The sequence below is a fragment of a genome, unplaced genomic scaffold, assembly GCF_019419815.1.
Source record: "Pyrus x bretschneideri cultivar Hongxiangsu unplaced genomic scaffold, Pyrus_bretschneideri_v1 Contig27, whole genome shotgun sequence".
Taxonomy (NCBI): Eukaryota; Viridiplantae; Streptophyta; class Magnoliopsida; order Rosales; family Rosaceae; genus Pyrus; species Pyrus x bretschneideri.
The window spans coordinates 3,046,717-3,059,517 of record NW_025999579.1 but is presented as its reverse complement, the minus strand read 5'-3'; the positions used below and the strand labels follow the sequence as shown (position 1 = coordinate 3,059,517).

The 12,801-nt window shown below is 40.5% G+C and overlaps 3 protein-coding genes, 1 long non-coding RNA gene, 1 other non-coding gene and 2 pseudogenes across 5 annotated transcripts; 4 read left to right on the top strand and 3 right to left on the bottom strand.

Annotated features, from left to right (window-relative positions):
* Positions 1–91: 91 nt before the first annotated feature.
* LOC125478887 lies at positions 92–2,918 on the bottom strand (annotated as a pseudogene).
* A 61-nt stretch (positions 2,919–2,979) lies between these two features.
* TRNAL-CAG lies at positions 2,980–3,060 on the top strand. Its single transcript has one exon. It is a non-coding gene; the product is annotated as a tRNA-Leu (tRNA).
* Positions 3,061–3,416: 356 nt separating this feature from the next.
* LOC125478886 lies at positions 3,417–3,974 on the top strand (annotated as a pseudogene).
* A 123-nt stretch (positions 3,975–4,097) lies between these two features.
* LOC103958726 (60S ribosomal protein L34-like) lies at positions 4,098–6,022 on the bottom strand. The gene is made up of 4 exons (XM_048587624.1): positions 5,867–6,022; positions 4,990–5,069; positions 4,410–4,519; positions 4,098–4,321 (listed from the first exon to the last, which is right to left on the bottom strand). Exons 1-4 carry the CDS (start codon positions 5,943–5,945, stop codon positions 4,225–4,227), a joined length of 366 nt encoding a protein of 121 aa, XP_048443581.1. The 5' UTR covers positions 5,946–6,022; the 3' UTR covers positions 4,098–4,224.
* An 88-nt stretch (positions 6,023–6,110) lies between these two features.
* On the top strand, positions 6,111–8,514 carry LOC125478884 (pentatricopeptide repeat-containing protein At1g74630). Its single transcript, XM_048587621.1, has one exon. The coding sequence runs from the start codon at positions 6,268–6,270 to the stop codon at positions 8,197–8,199; it is 1,932 nt and encodes a 643-aa protein (XP_048443578.1). The 5' UTR covers positions 6,111–6,267; the 3' UTR covers positions 8,200–8,514.
* Positions 8,515–8,724: 210 nt separating this feature from the next.
* LOC125478885 lies at positions 8,725–11,155 on the top strand. The gene is made up of 4 exons (XM_048587623.1): positions 8,725–9,064; positions 9,645–9,960; positions 10,119–10,278; positions 10,570–11,155. Exons 1-4 carry the CDS (start codon positions 8,882–8,884, stop codon positions 11,039–11,041), a joined length of 1,131 nt encoding a protein of 376 aa, XP_048443580.1. The 5' UTR covers positions 8,725–8,881; the 3' UTR covers positions 11,042–11,155.
* Positions 11,156–11,339: 184 nt separating this feature from the next.
* LOC125478888 lies at positions 11,340–12,590 on the bottom strand. The gene is made up of 2 exons (XR_007259659.1): positions 11,871–12,590; positions 11,340–11,798 (listed from the first exon to the last, which is right to left on the bottom strand). It is a non-coding gene; the product is annotated as an uncharacterized LOC125478888 (long non-coding RNA).
* Positions 12,591–12,801: the final 211 nt, after the last annotated feature.

The following is a 12,801-nucleotide window of genomic DNA, read 5'->3' as shown; positions in this document are numbered from 1 at the left end:
ACTAACCTCTGATCTGTTTAATCCCAAATTTAAACGCGCCTCGGCATGTTTCTTCAAATCTATGTGCAGTAAGAAAAAGTGTCCCATGTTTCATTCTAATGTGAGACTGTATTTCGCTATACAGAACCATCGAAAACATGGAATGAGAAACCAAGTATGAAACGAAGAGTTCACAAAAAGCTCAAACCAGGCTCCTTCCTCATATCAGGACTTCTAATCTTCAGGACTTCATCCCACTGGCTTACATCTGCATGCATGTTTGAAATGGAGATATATGCGCCGGGATCCATTGATGGCTCCAACTCCATAATCATCTTTTTAGCAACTAGCTTTCCAAGCTCCGTATCGCCATGAACTATACAAGCAGCCTGCAGTGTTCCCCATATTAAAGCATCGGGTTTAATAGGCATATTTTCAATGAATGTTGCAGCCTCGTTCAGTCTGCCCGATCGACTAAGAAGATCAACCAGACAGGCATAGTGACGGTCACCAGGCTTTAGTCCAAAGTCTTTAACCATTGAATTAAAGTAGAAATAAGCTTCTTCAACCAATCCATTATGGCTACAGGCAGATAAAAGTGCGACAAAAGTCACTGAATCATGCCTGATTCCTTGTTCCCTTAAAAGCTCGTATGCTCTTAAAGCCTCTGCACCTTTCCCGTGTTGAGCACAGCTCACAATCATAGCTGTCCAACAAACTAAATCTGGCTTCTCAATTTGATCAAATGCTTTGAGGCAATCTTCAATGCTTCCACATTTTGAGTACATTGTCACTAGTGAACTGCCAACAGAAACATGTGAATTGAAGCCAACTTTCGTGATGTGAGCATGCAGTTGAGTCCCGATACTTGATCCATTCAAAAGTGCAAGGGCCCCAAGAATGGATGAGATTGTGTAGGAGTCAATAGTCAAACCCGACATCAAAATATCATGGAATAGCAGAAGTGCCTCTTCGACATACCCATTTTGGGCATACCCTGAAACCAAGGAGGAGCATGCAACCTCATCCTTTTGGGGAAGCATATCAAACACCCTCCTCGCCAATTCTAGAGCACCGCATTTTGAGTACATGGTCACAATTGCCCCACCAAGTATTCCTTGTTCAACTCCTATGCGAAGAGCATGACAATGAATTTCCTTACCAGTCTGTAGGGAACACAAAGCAGAACATGCAGTTAGAATTGCTATTAAAGTCATTTGGTCAGGTACAATTTCTTCTAATGGTATCTCTCTATATAGCTGAAGGGCTTGATCTGCATAACCATGTTCCACAAAACCTGCAATCATCGAGGCCCATGAAACATTGTCTTTGTCAGGAATTTTCTGAAAAACTTCGTAAGATTCCTCTAGACTATCACACTTTGAGTACATTGTGAAAAGAGAACTACCAACAGAGACATTAAATAACCCACTCTTAAGAAGGAATTCTCACGTATGACAACTCGTAATGTGGTTTCTTGGACCACCATCATTTCCAGTTTCGTGCATAAGGACGATTCTATTTCTGCCATCAAATTTTTCAGAGAAATGAGAAAAATCGGAGAGCAAATGAATAAGTACACTGTTACGAGTGTACTTACTGCATGTGCTAAACCATCCATGACTAACTTACTACATGTGCTAAACCATCCATGACTGAAGAGGCAACCCAAATTCACTCATTGATTTTGAAATCTGGATTGTATTCAGCTTCAGTTGTGGGGTCAGCGTTAATTAACACATATTCAAAAATAGGAGCAGTCGATCTATCGGAGATGGTATTCAGAGAGATGGAAAATATAAAGGATCTTGGCACATGGGCTGCAATAATATCTTCTTTTGCCCAGAGTCAAAATTCTGGAAGGGCAATTGAATTGTTCCAGCGAATGTTACAGGAAAGCATGAGACCCGATAAGTTTTGTACTTCCAGCGTCTTGAGCATTGTAGACTGTTTAAATCTAGGGAGACAGATCCACAGCATTCATTTCTCCACATTTGGCATATAAATCTACAATAGTAGTCCCAACAAAGACATCTTTTGCACTGCATTTAATCACCAACCCTTGAACTTCCTTCCCAACTTCAATTTCTTCAAGTGCAGCACAAGTGGTTAAAACACTAGAAAATGTAAAACTACTTGGCAAGAGGAACCCACGACACATTTTCCGAAAAAGATGCAACACAACCCTGTTTTCTCCATTTCTCACAGCCCCAGAGATAATAGCATTCCAAGTCACAACATTCTGACATGAAACATCATGAAAAACCCTCAAAGCATCTTCAAAGCTGCAATTTTTCGCAAACAAGTCTATCATTCCAGACTGAACATAACCATTCGAAAAGAACCCATTTTTCATTGCAAGCGAATAGACCTGCTTCCCAAAAATAGGAGCTTGCAAGGCAATGCAAGCTGAAAGAACACTCCCAAAGGCAAACTCATCGGGCCCAAAACCCGAAGCATGCTTCCTACAAAACATTTCCCATGCCTTCTCAAATAACGAAATGTGGTTATAACCGGAAATCATGATATTCCATGAAAAAACATTTCGGTCAGCAATTAAATCAAACAGCTTGAGTGCATTTACCATGGCAGCAGACTTACAATACAAATCGAGCAATGAATTTGCGAGCGAGATATCGGATTGAAGTAAACCGGTTGTGATCAAATGGGTGTGGAAGATTTTAGTGACTTTAGCAGTACACTGTCCTGATTTTGCACACTCATTGAAGAACTGAACCGGGTCAAATCGACTGGGAATTCGGTCGTTTTCGATGGGGAAAAAAGATGAGTTTTCCGCTACGGCAACCGAAGATAGAAACTTGAGAGTTGAGAGTGAGATTCTGAAGGTGAGTTTTTGATTGAGGAGAGAATTCATTTGGGTTCGTGAAGAGGGAAGGGAGAGCAGAGTCACAGACCTTTTGAAGAAACGCGGGAATGGGTCAAACTGTAATAAGATAACAATATTTTAAATTTAATGCTAGCGTCCATACATAGCAAGATGTCAAGATGGCCGAGTTGGTCTAAGGCGCCAGTTTCAGGTACTGGTCCGAAAGGGCATGGGTTCGAATCCCATTCTTGACAATTTATTTTTCCTCTTTTTTTAAATTTTCCATTTTCGCTGCTACTTTTTTGTACAATCGGATATTTAGAGAACCTTTTTGTACAATCGGATATGTAGAGAAGCGGAAACTGAATTCAGAGTCTCGAGTGCAAATAATTTTGAGTCTTTTAACAGTCGATATTTAAAGGAGGAAAAATTGAATTCGGGACCTTGAGTGCAAATAATTTTGAAAAGTGCAGTTACTAATATTTTGTTAGTTGATGGTCAAATTTCAAAGATCATGCCTTCCTTACCCCAAAAGCATATCTGAGGTCATTTGTTTGACTATAGTCTCATAGACTCGAACCCAGAAAACTAGCCGTTGCTTGTAGTGGGAGAGATGGAAGGCGAAAACGGAGTAAAACTACACGGGATGAGGGCTACTACTTACTCTAAGAGAGTGGAACTGGCTCTCCGGCTTAAAGGCGTACGTTACGAGTACACCGCAGAAGATTTGAGCAAGAGCGAGCTGCTACTCGAGTACGATCCAGTTCACAAGAACGTTCTGGTACTCGTCCACAATGGAAAACCGATTGCTGAAACGTACATCGTCCTAGAATACATTGATGAAACTTGGAACAGCGCTCCTAAAATCGTGCCCGAAGATCCTTATGGACGAGCCAAAGTTCGGTTCTAGGCCTCCTACATCCAGCAACAGGTGAGTCAGTGTCATTGTTTTTATGTTTGTCTGTCTTTTCGATCATCAGCATGCTTAATTCCGTTGATGCAGTTGTTCGAGGGCACGAGCCAAGTGGCGAGAAGTCAAGGTGAAGCACAAAAGAAAGCGCTCGAGGAAGTGTTTGCGCGGCTGGGAGCGTTTGAAGAAGGAATGGAGTATCTTCACGGCGGAGATCCTTTCACCAATGGCGAGATCTGGGCCTCCTGGACATACTGACGGTTGCAACGTTTGGCCCTTACAAAGCTCATATTTTCGATCTGTATCCATCCGAATCTAATACATTGTGTGCACAAGAACAAAGGAGCTGAAAACGTAATAAGAATATTTGAGATGATGCTGTTAGCTAAGAAACTCATTCAAATTTAACGGAAAGATGACAACAAATTATATGGTTCCAACAATTTTTCCTCATCTCATAATACTAGTCAAAATTTCTCGCTTGCATATCACGGGAATAGTTCACTTTCTATTTGCTTTTGGACGCCTGCTTTTCTTTTGCCTTCTGAATCTTCAAAACCTTCTTCACGATCTTCTGCTCCTCCACCAAAAAGGCTCGGATGATCCTGCAATGCCAACAATTACAAGAAATATAGTCGGATGAGCCCAAACAAACCACACAACTCGATAAGTAAAACTTATAGAAATACAAACCTCTCTCTGACAGCTCCACCGGACAGCACACCCCCATAGGCACGATTCACGGTCCTCCTGTTCCTTGATAGTCTAGACCTCTTATATTCAGCGGGTCTCAAGTGAGGAATCTGCATATGGCAGTGAGTGACAACTTAGCAAAGGGTAGGCTGTGCCACAACACAGTTTCTCAAGAAAGGAAACAGAAAGCAAACTATAATTGGAAGGAAAAAGGAAATACAACATACTTTGTATCGTCAACATATATCAACATGGCATCCCTAACATTCCATAAAACACTAATTGTGACAAAGTTAAGCTCAACATGAAATAATCTACTCCTAACCATACATATGACGCAACCATATAAAAGAAGAAATGGCACAAAATTTTTGATTTGCAGTGTTAGCAACAATATGCGATATACAAAAATGCTTAATGTGAATCCTTGTTTTCCTAATTAGTAATTACAACACCAAGTCAATACCATATACGGTACACATTTCTTGCTGAAAAAAATAGAAATCCGTGATCAAAAGACGGAAAACAATAGTTAGAACTTAGAACCAAAACAAGTCATAGCCCCAAACAATCAACTCACCCCTTGGATTCTCTTTCCGGTAACAGGACATTTTGGTCCACTCGCTCTCTTCTTACTGGTCTGATACACGAGCTTTCCACCTAAATATCAAAGCGCAGGAATAAGCGAAACCCACACAAAACCAACGGAATATAAAACTTTATAATACAATTAAAACGCAACTGCAGGAACGAATAGATTATGATCCCAAATAAAACTATGATCGATGACATACAAATGGAGCAAATAAACTAAAGTTCAGCATTGTTTCAAACATTTCTCCATTACTACAACTCAGAAACCTACAATCAAACAGGCATTTAGCGAGTCGAAACCAGTACGGAAATGTAACCTTTAAAAACAATTATACGGTAACCATCTCACTCTTAGAAATTAAGACTTCATAACTGTAAACAATGCAGATTCTTATTTTCATCAATTTTGAAGTCCCATTTCAATTTTGGGAATTTTAACGAAATCTCCCAGTACTGTTCACTTTAACGAAAAACTACATTTTTACACTAAAAAGTCAATTTCACTTCCCTCTTTATTTTGTCCTTATCGTTAAATCTCAAAATTTTGAAGTCATTTTCATTAGTTTTTCTTTCAATTTTTACTCATTATCTCAAATCACAGAAATTTCATAAAAAGAACACAAATTTTCATACTACTAGACTATTTTGTGAAATTGGATCGATCAAAATCTCAAAATTTTGAGATTTAACAGCCGCATCATATCATTTCTTTACAAAATAACATATAAAAAACCCCAGAAATTAAATTTAATTAGCCAAAGTACATGAAGAACACTCAAAGTTTGCACTTTGATCACAAAAGCACCATCATTTAATCTCATATGAACATATAATTAACTATGTATTAAGGATAGTAAAGATACCAGGGGTTTTGACGATCCGATGCTGGTTCGACTTGGTTGCGTAGCTGTGGCGCGTACGGTATGTGAGCCTCTGAACCATCTTCAATCTCTCTCCCTCTCTCTAGGTTAACTCAGAACAACTGCGTTTTGGGGGTAGAGCGAGAAAGTACAAGCCCTAGAGGTAGAGAGAGAGGATATTCAGTTGCCCTACGATCCAACGGCTGTCATGTGTTCTCTTTCAACGGTCATGATTTCTACTTGTTTCATTTTTTTATTGGCTTGTTTGCTTATATACCCTTATGGTTTGATGAAAATCCCAATTGTTCCACCGAAACTTGTAATTTATCGATTGCGATTGATGTTGGGAAGTTTTTCCCGCGAAAAAGCCTGCGCCTTTGAGTTATGGAGTATGAGAGCTGACAATGAACACGGCGGAGCAGCTCTGCGTGTCTCTTCTGAGCAAGTGCAAGACCCTCAAAACCGTGAAGCAAGTTCACGCCTTTGCATCCAAGACGGGCCTCGACGCCCATCCCTTTGTCTTCGGCAAGCTCCTCCTCCACTGCGCCGTCACAATCTCCGACGCTCTCCGCTACGCTCGCCGCCTTTTCCTTCATTTTCGAAACCCAGATGCCTTCATGTACAATACTCTCATTCGCGGGCTGGCTGAATCGGATACTCCGCATGATGCGCTTGTTGTGTTTGCTGAAATGCGTCGGAAATTGACTGACCCGATTGATAGCTTCTCTTTCGCGTTCGTACTCAAGGCGGCGGCGAATTGCGGGGGTTTGAGAGATGGGATGGGGCTCCATTGTCAATCTTTGGTTTGTGGGCTTGATACCCATCTTTTTGTTGGGACAACTCTGATTAGTATGTATGCTGAATGTGGGCGTGTTAAGTTTGCTCGACAAGTGTTTGAGGAAATGCGCGAACCAAATGTGGTCGCGTGGAATGCGATTCTTACCGCGTGTTTTCGGTGTGGGGATGCGAAGGGTGTGGAGGCGATGTTTCGCTGGATGCCTTTGAGGAATTTGACGTCTTGGAACATTTTGCTTTCAGGGTATGTGAAAACGGATGAGCTCGAGCTTGCCAAGAAGGCATTTTTGAGGATGCCGATGAAAGATGATGTGTCTTGGAGTACTATGATAGTTGGGTTTGCTCAGAGTGGTTGTTTTGATGAGGCTTTTGGGTTTTTCAGGGAACTACAGCGGGAGGGAATTAGACCAAATGAGGCGAGCTTGACCGGGGTACTCTCTGCGTGTGCACAAGCTGGCGCATTTGAGTTTGGTAAAATTTTACATGGTTTAGTAGAGAAGGCTGGATTACACTGGATGATATCAGTCAATAATGCGCTCCTGGATACCTACTCTAAATCTGGAAATATGGACATGGCTAGGTTGGTCTTTGAAAGAATGCCAGAGAAGAAGAGTATTATTTCTTGGACTTCAATGATAGCAGCGCTTGCCATGCATGGTTATGGCAAAGAAGCAATACAAATTTTCCGTAAGATGGAAATGTCAGGAACTAAGCCTGATGGTATCACCTTCATTTCAGTCTTGTATGCTTGTAGTCATGCTGGTTTGGTTGACGAAGGATGTGAGTATTTCGCTAAGATGAGAGATTTGTATGGTATAGAACCAGCTATCGAACATTACGGTTGTATGGTAGATCTATATGGTCGAGCTGGTAAACTGCAGAAGGCCTACGATTTTGTACATGAACTGCCAATATCTCCTAATGCTGTTATTTGGCGAACTCTTCTTGGGGCTTGCAGCATTCATGGTAATGTTGAGTTGGCAGAACAAGTGAAGGAAGCTCTTTCCAAACTTGACCCAGACAATTCTGGTGATCACGTTCTCTTGTCAAATGTATATGCTGTTGCAGGGAAGTGGAAGGATGTTGCTGCTCTAAGAAGATCAATGGCTGACCAGAGGATTAAGAAAGCTCCAGGATGGAGTGTGATTGAAGTTGACCGGGTCATGTATAGTTTTATGGCTGGTAAACAATCAAATAAAATTACAGAAGAGGCTTATGAGAAGCTACGGGGGATAATGTTAAAACTTAGGGTTGAAGGAGGCTATGTTCCAGAGGTTAGGAGTGTTTTGCATGACATAGAAGAAGAGGATAAAGAAGATTCAGTTTTCAGGCACAGTGAGAAACTTGCTGTAGCTTTTGGGTTGGCAAGACAGCGTGAAGGGCAGATTATAAGGATTGTGAAGAATTTACGGGTCTGTAGGGACTGTCATACGGTGATGAAGCTGATTTCTAAGGTTTATGGAGTGGAGATAGTTGTGAGAGATAGAAGCCGTTTTCACTCCTTCAAGGATGGCTCTTGTTCATGCAAAGATTACTGGTGAGTGGCGACTGACGAAGCACTTGAAGAAGTACACAAAGACAAGACGGAACGCCAAGAATTTGGCTTTGAGTTGTATCATTGATTGAAAATTTCGACTTATGGTTCGGTGGAAGAAATTGAAGTGCTGCTAGATCAGCAATTAAGTTCACTCAATTGGTTTTTAACTTTCTGTCAACAATTATGTGTAATTCTTTGAAATGTATAGCTTTTGACCCCCCCAAAATTGTACAAATCTTATGTGCTGGAAACATTCTTCAAAGATGGAACTTTTCAAGATTTTTGAAAGTATCTACGTCAATTGAACTTCTCTTTGGAATTGCTTTCGTAGGAAGCACTTGTTAATTCGTGAAAAGTTCGTGGCATTTACAATTTTCATGGGGTTTTCTCAAACTCTTGTGGTTATGATACAATATTGAAAAAAAAAAAAAAAGTTATCCAAAGGAGTCAGGTGAGAAAATTTAACGTTTGGCGGGAGGGAGGCCAACGGCACCACCATATGAAGAAGTGAACAAACTTGTATCTCATTTGGTGCGGAGTGATATTTCCAAAACTTGTGTGGACACTAGTGATATTTTCACATCTCTCATTCCTTGTGCTGACTGCAGAACTGAGATTCTTTGATATTTTTCTACAGAAGAGAAACCAGCGGTCAGCATCTTCCTCTCAATTCCTGCAACAAATCCATGGCGCTCTCTGCAGCATTCTACGCACCTTCACAGGCGTCCCGTGCTCTTTTGTTCGGAACCCGGAAACCGAATTTCTCTCGGACTGCTTGCTTCCAGAAAACCCTCACAGTTAGGGCTTCAACCACCCTGGAAAACTACTCCAAGCTCCCTGTGGGTGAGAAATCTATAGCCCCATCAAAGGTCAGTGATCGAAAATTTGAAATTGTACCTTTTTCTTTGTTCTTAGATTGTCAGTTTTCACATGGGTTTGGAATCAATACACAGTTTTTTTACCATGCTCTTGAATCATGAATGAATTGGAAACTTGAGAAAATTGAATGAATTTGCTAATGTGAGTTATGGGAATTCTCAAAACTAAGCAATATGAACTCGGAATTTTGGTATGTTTAAGCATTAAAACGTGTAATTTGATGCTTTTTTGTTAGGAAATTTGAAAGGAAAAAAAAAAACAATCATGCGTAGTTTCATATCGAAATGAGAAATTGGATGTTGAAAAAGATTTAAAGTAGTTTACTTTCTGCATGTATTGTGTTGAAAGTTTGTATTTTTTACACCTAAGAGACTCATTATATCATCAAACTCAAACGCGAGCTAATGTTATGTTAGATTCCATGCAATATCGTATGATTCTATTTGATATGGTAAGAAACAGCACTTGGAAACTATAATCTGGTCAGCCATGTTGTTGTGTTCGTAATTTGCAGAATTCAGTTTAAACGTGTTGTCACCTTACCTCACAAATGATTGTACTTTGTTTCAGAGCAATAGTTGGCAATGGAAATTCAAGGAAAATTCTATCAACATCTACTATGAGGAGCATGAAAAGGAGAGGGAGGGTCCTTCTAAAAACATTCTTTTGATACCAACCATTTCGGATGTAAGCACTGTTGAAGAATGGAGATCAGTAGCAAGTGATCTTGTTCAGCAAGACGGTAATGTTAATTGGCGAGCAACCATTGTTGATTGGCCTGGTCTGGGGTACTCTGATAGACCAAAGATGGACTACACCGCTGATATCATGGAGAAATTTCTGGTTGACTTCATCAATGCACCTGATGGTCCTATAAGTGGCTCAGGTTGATGAGTAACTACTTCTCTTCTTGAAATTAATCGTCAGTTATGATGATACCACTACTGTTTAAATCTTTTTAGTAAGATGTATGCTAGCCCTGTTGATCTATTGTGCATATGTTACGTAGTCAACCTCGTCTAACAGTCTCTTGATATCAACCAGAAAATGACTTTGTGGTATTTGGAGGAGGGCATGCAGCTACTTTAAGTATTCGTGCTGTAAAACGTGGTGCTGTGAAACCTAAAGCCATTGCCGCTATTGCACCCACGTGGGCTGGTCCCCTTCCTATTGTGTTTGGTAGAGATTCTAGCATGGAAACTAGGTATTCTATCTGAAACCCTCATATATGTGTGTGTGTGGAATGATTCTTGTTCTTGAGACTTGAGGGGTAATAGATAAAGATGGTAAATTGAGGATAACTGTTCTGGAGGAAAAGTGCTGTTAATGCTTCCCTTGCTTCTATATGTTGCACATAGTTCGGCCATTGTTAAGATTTTGATGTAGATGTCTTCAATGGAAAGTGTTCCTTTTCCTCGAAACCATATTGAACCACCAGTTTTATTATGATCCATGAACCTGATTGATCAGTCCTTTCGTTAATATTTTTTTGCAGGTATGGACTGCTTCGAGGCACCTTACGAGCCCCTGCTGTGGGCTGGATGATGTATAACATGCTTGTCAGCAATGAGAAGTCAATTGAATCTCAGTACCGATCACATGTCTATTCAAATCCTGACAGTGTGACTCCTGGAATTGTCGAAAGTAGATATGCGCTGACAAAGCGGAAGGGAGCTCGCTACGCACCCGCTGCTTTCTTGACTGGCCTCCTTGATCCTGTACAAACCCGAGAGGAATTTCTTGAACTCTTTGCGGATATGGGCAGAAGGAAGATACCAGTTATTGTCCTCTCAACCGAAGGATCTCCAAAGAGGTCAAAAGCAGAAATGGAAGCTCTCCGGGAAGCTGAGGGAGTAAGTAAGTTTGTCGAGGTGCCAGGTGCTCTTCTTCCTCAAGAGGAGTATCCTGCTATGGTTGCAGAGGAGCTTTACCAATTCCTGCAAGAAAGTTTTGAAGTCAACAATTAGTTTGTTTTTGGTTTCCTTACTTTACAAACTTGCTCAAACTTGCATGTACTTTTCTCGTCACCAAAATCATACACACTTTATCCGCTCTAAAATACTTCAGATTCCACTTTTATAGCTTTTATTTTTCAGCAGCTAATGACACTTCGAAAAAGTCGTTCCGCATCATGTATCGTTCTATCTAGTATTTTCAAAAAAGAGGAATGCAGAATCAGATTTTTAGAGTGATTGTGACGGCTGGTAATTGGCAAACCACAGCCCAACAAATGACAAAACTAGCAAATAGCACTAGGCTGAGGCCTGAAAATGCTAGCCCAAAGTAAAGTCTTGCTATGACCCAAATAGGCCTAGTAAATCACCAGCCCCATCCAGATGACCCAAAAGAGTTCTCTTAGCAAACAACTTTTTTTGGGTCGAGAAGGTCGGAATTCATTAAAGATAAAACATATTACAAAGTCAACCAATGGCCCAAGATAAAAAGTGGGAGGCCCAACTTGCCATTGACAAAGGCCTAGAACTGAAAAAAAACGACAGAAAAGAAAACCTAATCTCCATCAAGGAGGAGGAGCTAACTGCCACCAAACTCTGCCAACAACCACTGGAGTGACAGCCATGTAGGAACCAAACAGAAGGTGAATCTGCAAAGAGTCAAGCACAACCAAAATAACCCAAAAATAAAAAGAAATTCTACAGCAAAAATCAAATCTCAAAGTGATTCAACCGACTGAGCCATGCAGATCCGTACCACCAACCACCACACCTGCAAGAAGAGAACCAAGTTAACACAACACGAGGGTGGGGAGGGCCAAGGGGATGTGTAAAACACCCTTACTATGACGGAGGTCGCATAACACTTCGCCAAAACTCTCTGGCATGCCGGTAAAACAAGGGGCAGTAGGATAGAGATCTACATCCCAAATCGAGTCCAGAACTCGAAAATCTGATTTTTGGTAGGAATAAAGGGAAACTAATGGAGAGGTAGGAGATACAGGTGTCAGGAGATGCAAGGAGAAATCATAAAAATGGATGTGAGAGAAAAAGACTGAATAAATGAAATTAAGGTTTAAAAAAAAGGCAAGATGTAGGAGAAGAAGAAAAAGCAGGCAGTAAAACAGGAGATTAAAAACCAATGAAATAAGCCAGTAAATGGCGAAGGACGCTGGAAAAAAAGGTCTTGACTTTACAATCCGACTGTCACGCCCTGATTCCGACATACATCCAAGATCGACACGTGACGTCACCCAAATACTCGTATAACTCACAGGAATATGGTAATCACAATTCGAAAATCAAATTGCAAAGAAATCTTTCGTTTACCTTATGGCTGCATCTAACCTCCTCGTTAGATTGCATACGTACCCTCAAATAGGGTTCAAACCATTCGTAGTTCATTGCCACAAAACCAGACGTTTATTCTACTAAGTTCAAGCAGAGAAGCATAGCATTCCTCAATCATTTATTATAACCTGACAACATGTAATTCCTGGACTCAGGCTACATAACCAACCCCCATGAAAACATGATTTCTCTCTCATCCAACATATAAATCATTATGTCTCATTATGATATCACAATTCACAACATACATCATATTTAAGAACCGATGAAACACAAAACCATTATCTAGCCGCATTAATTAATTAATTTGATCAAGGTAATAACAATCATTCCCATATCTTTTAAATTCATACCTTATGAAATCATAATCGAATCATGAAAAATCCTGAATGAGTCACTCAGACGTCTAACATCTTTTCTAACTC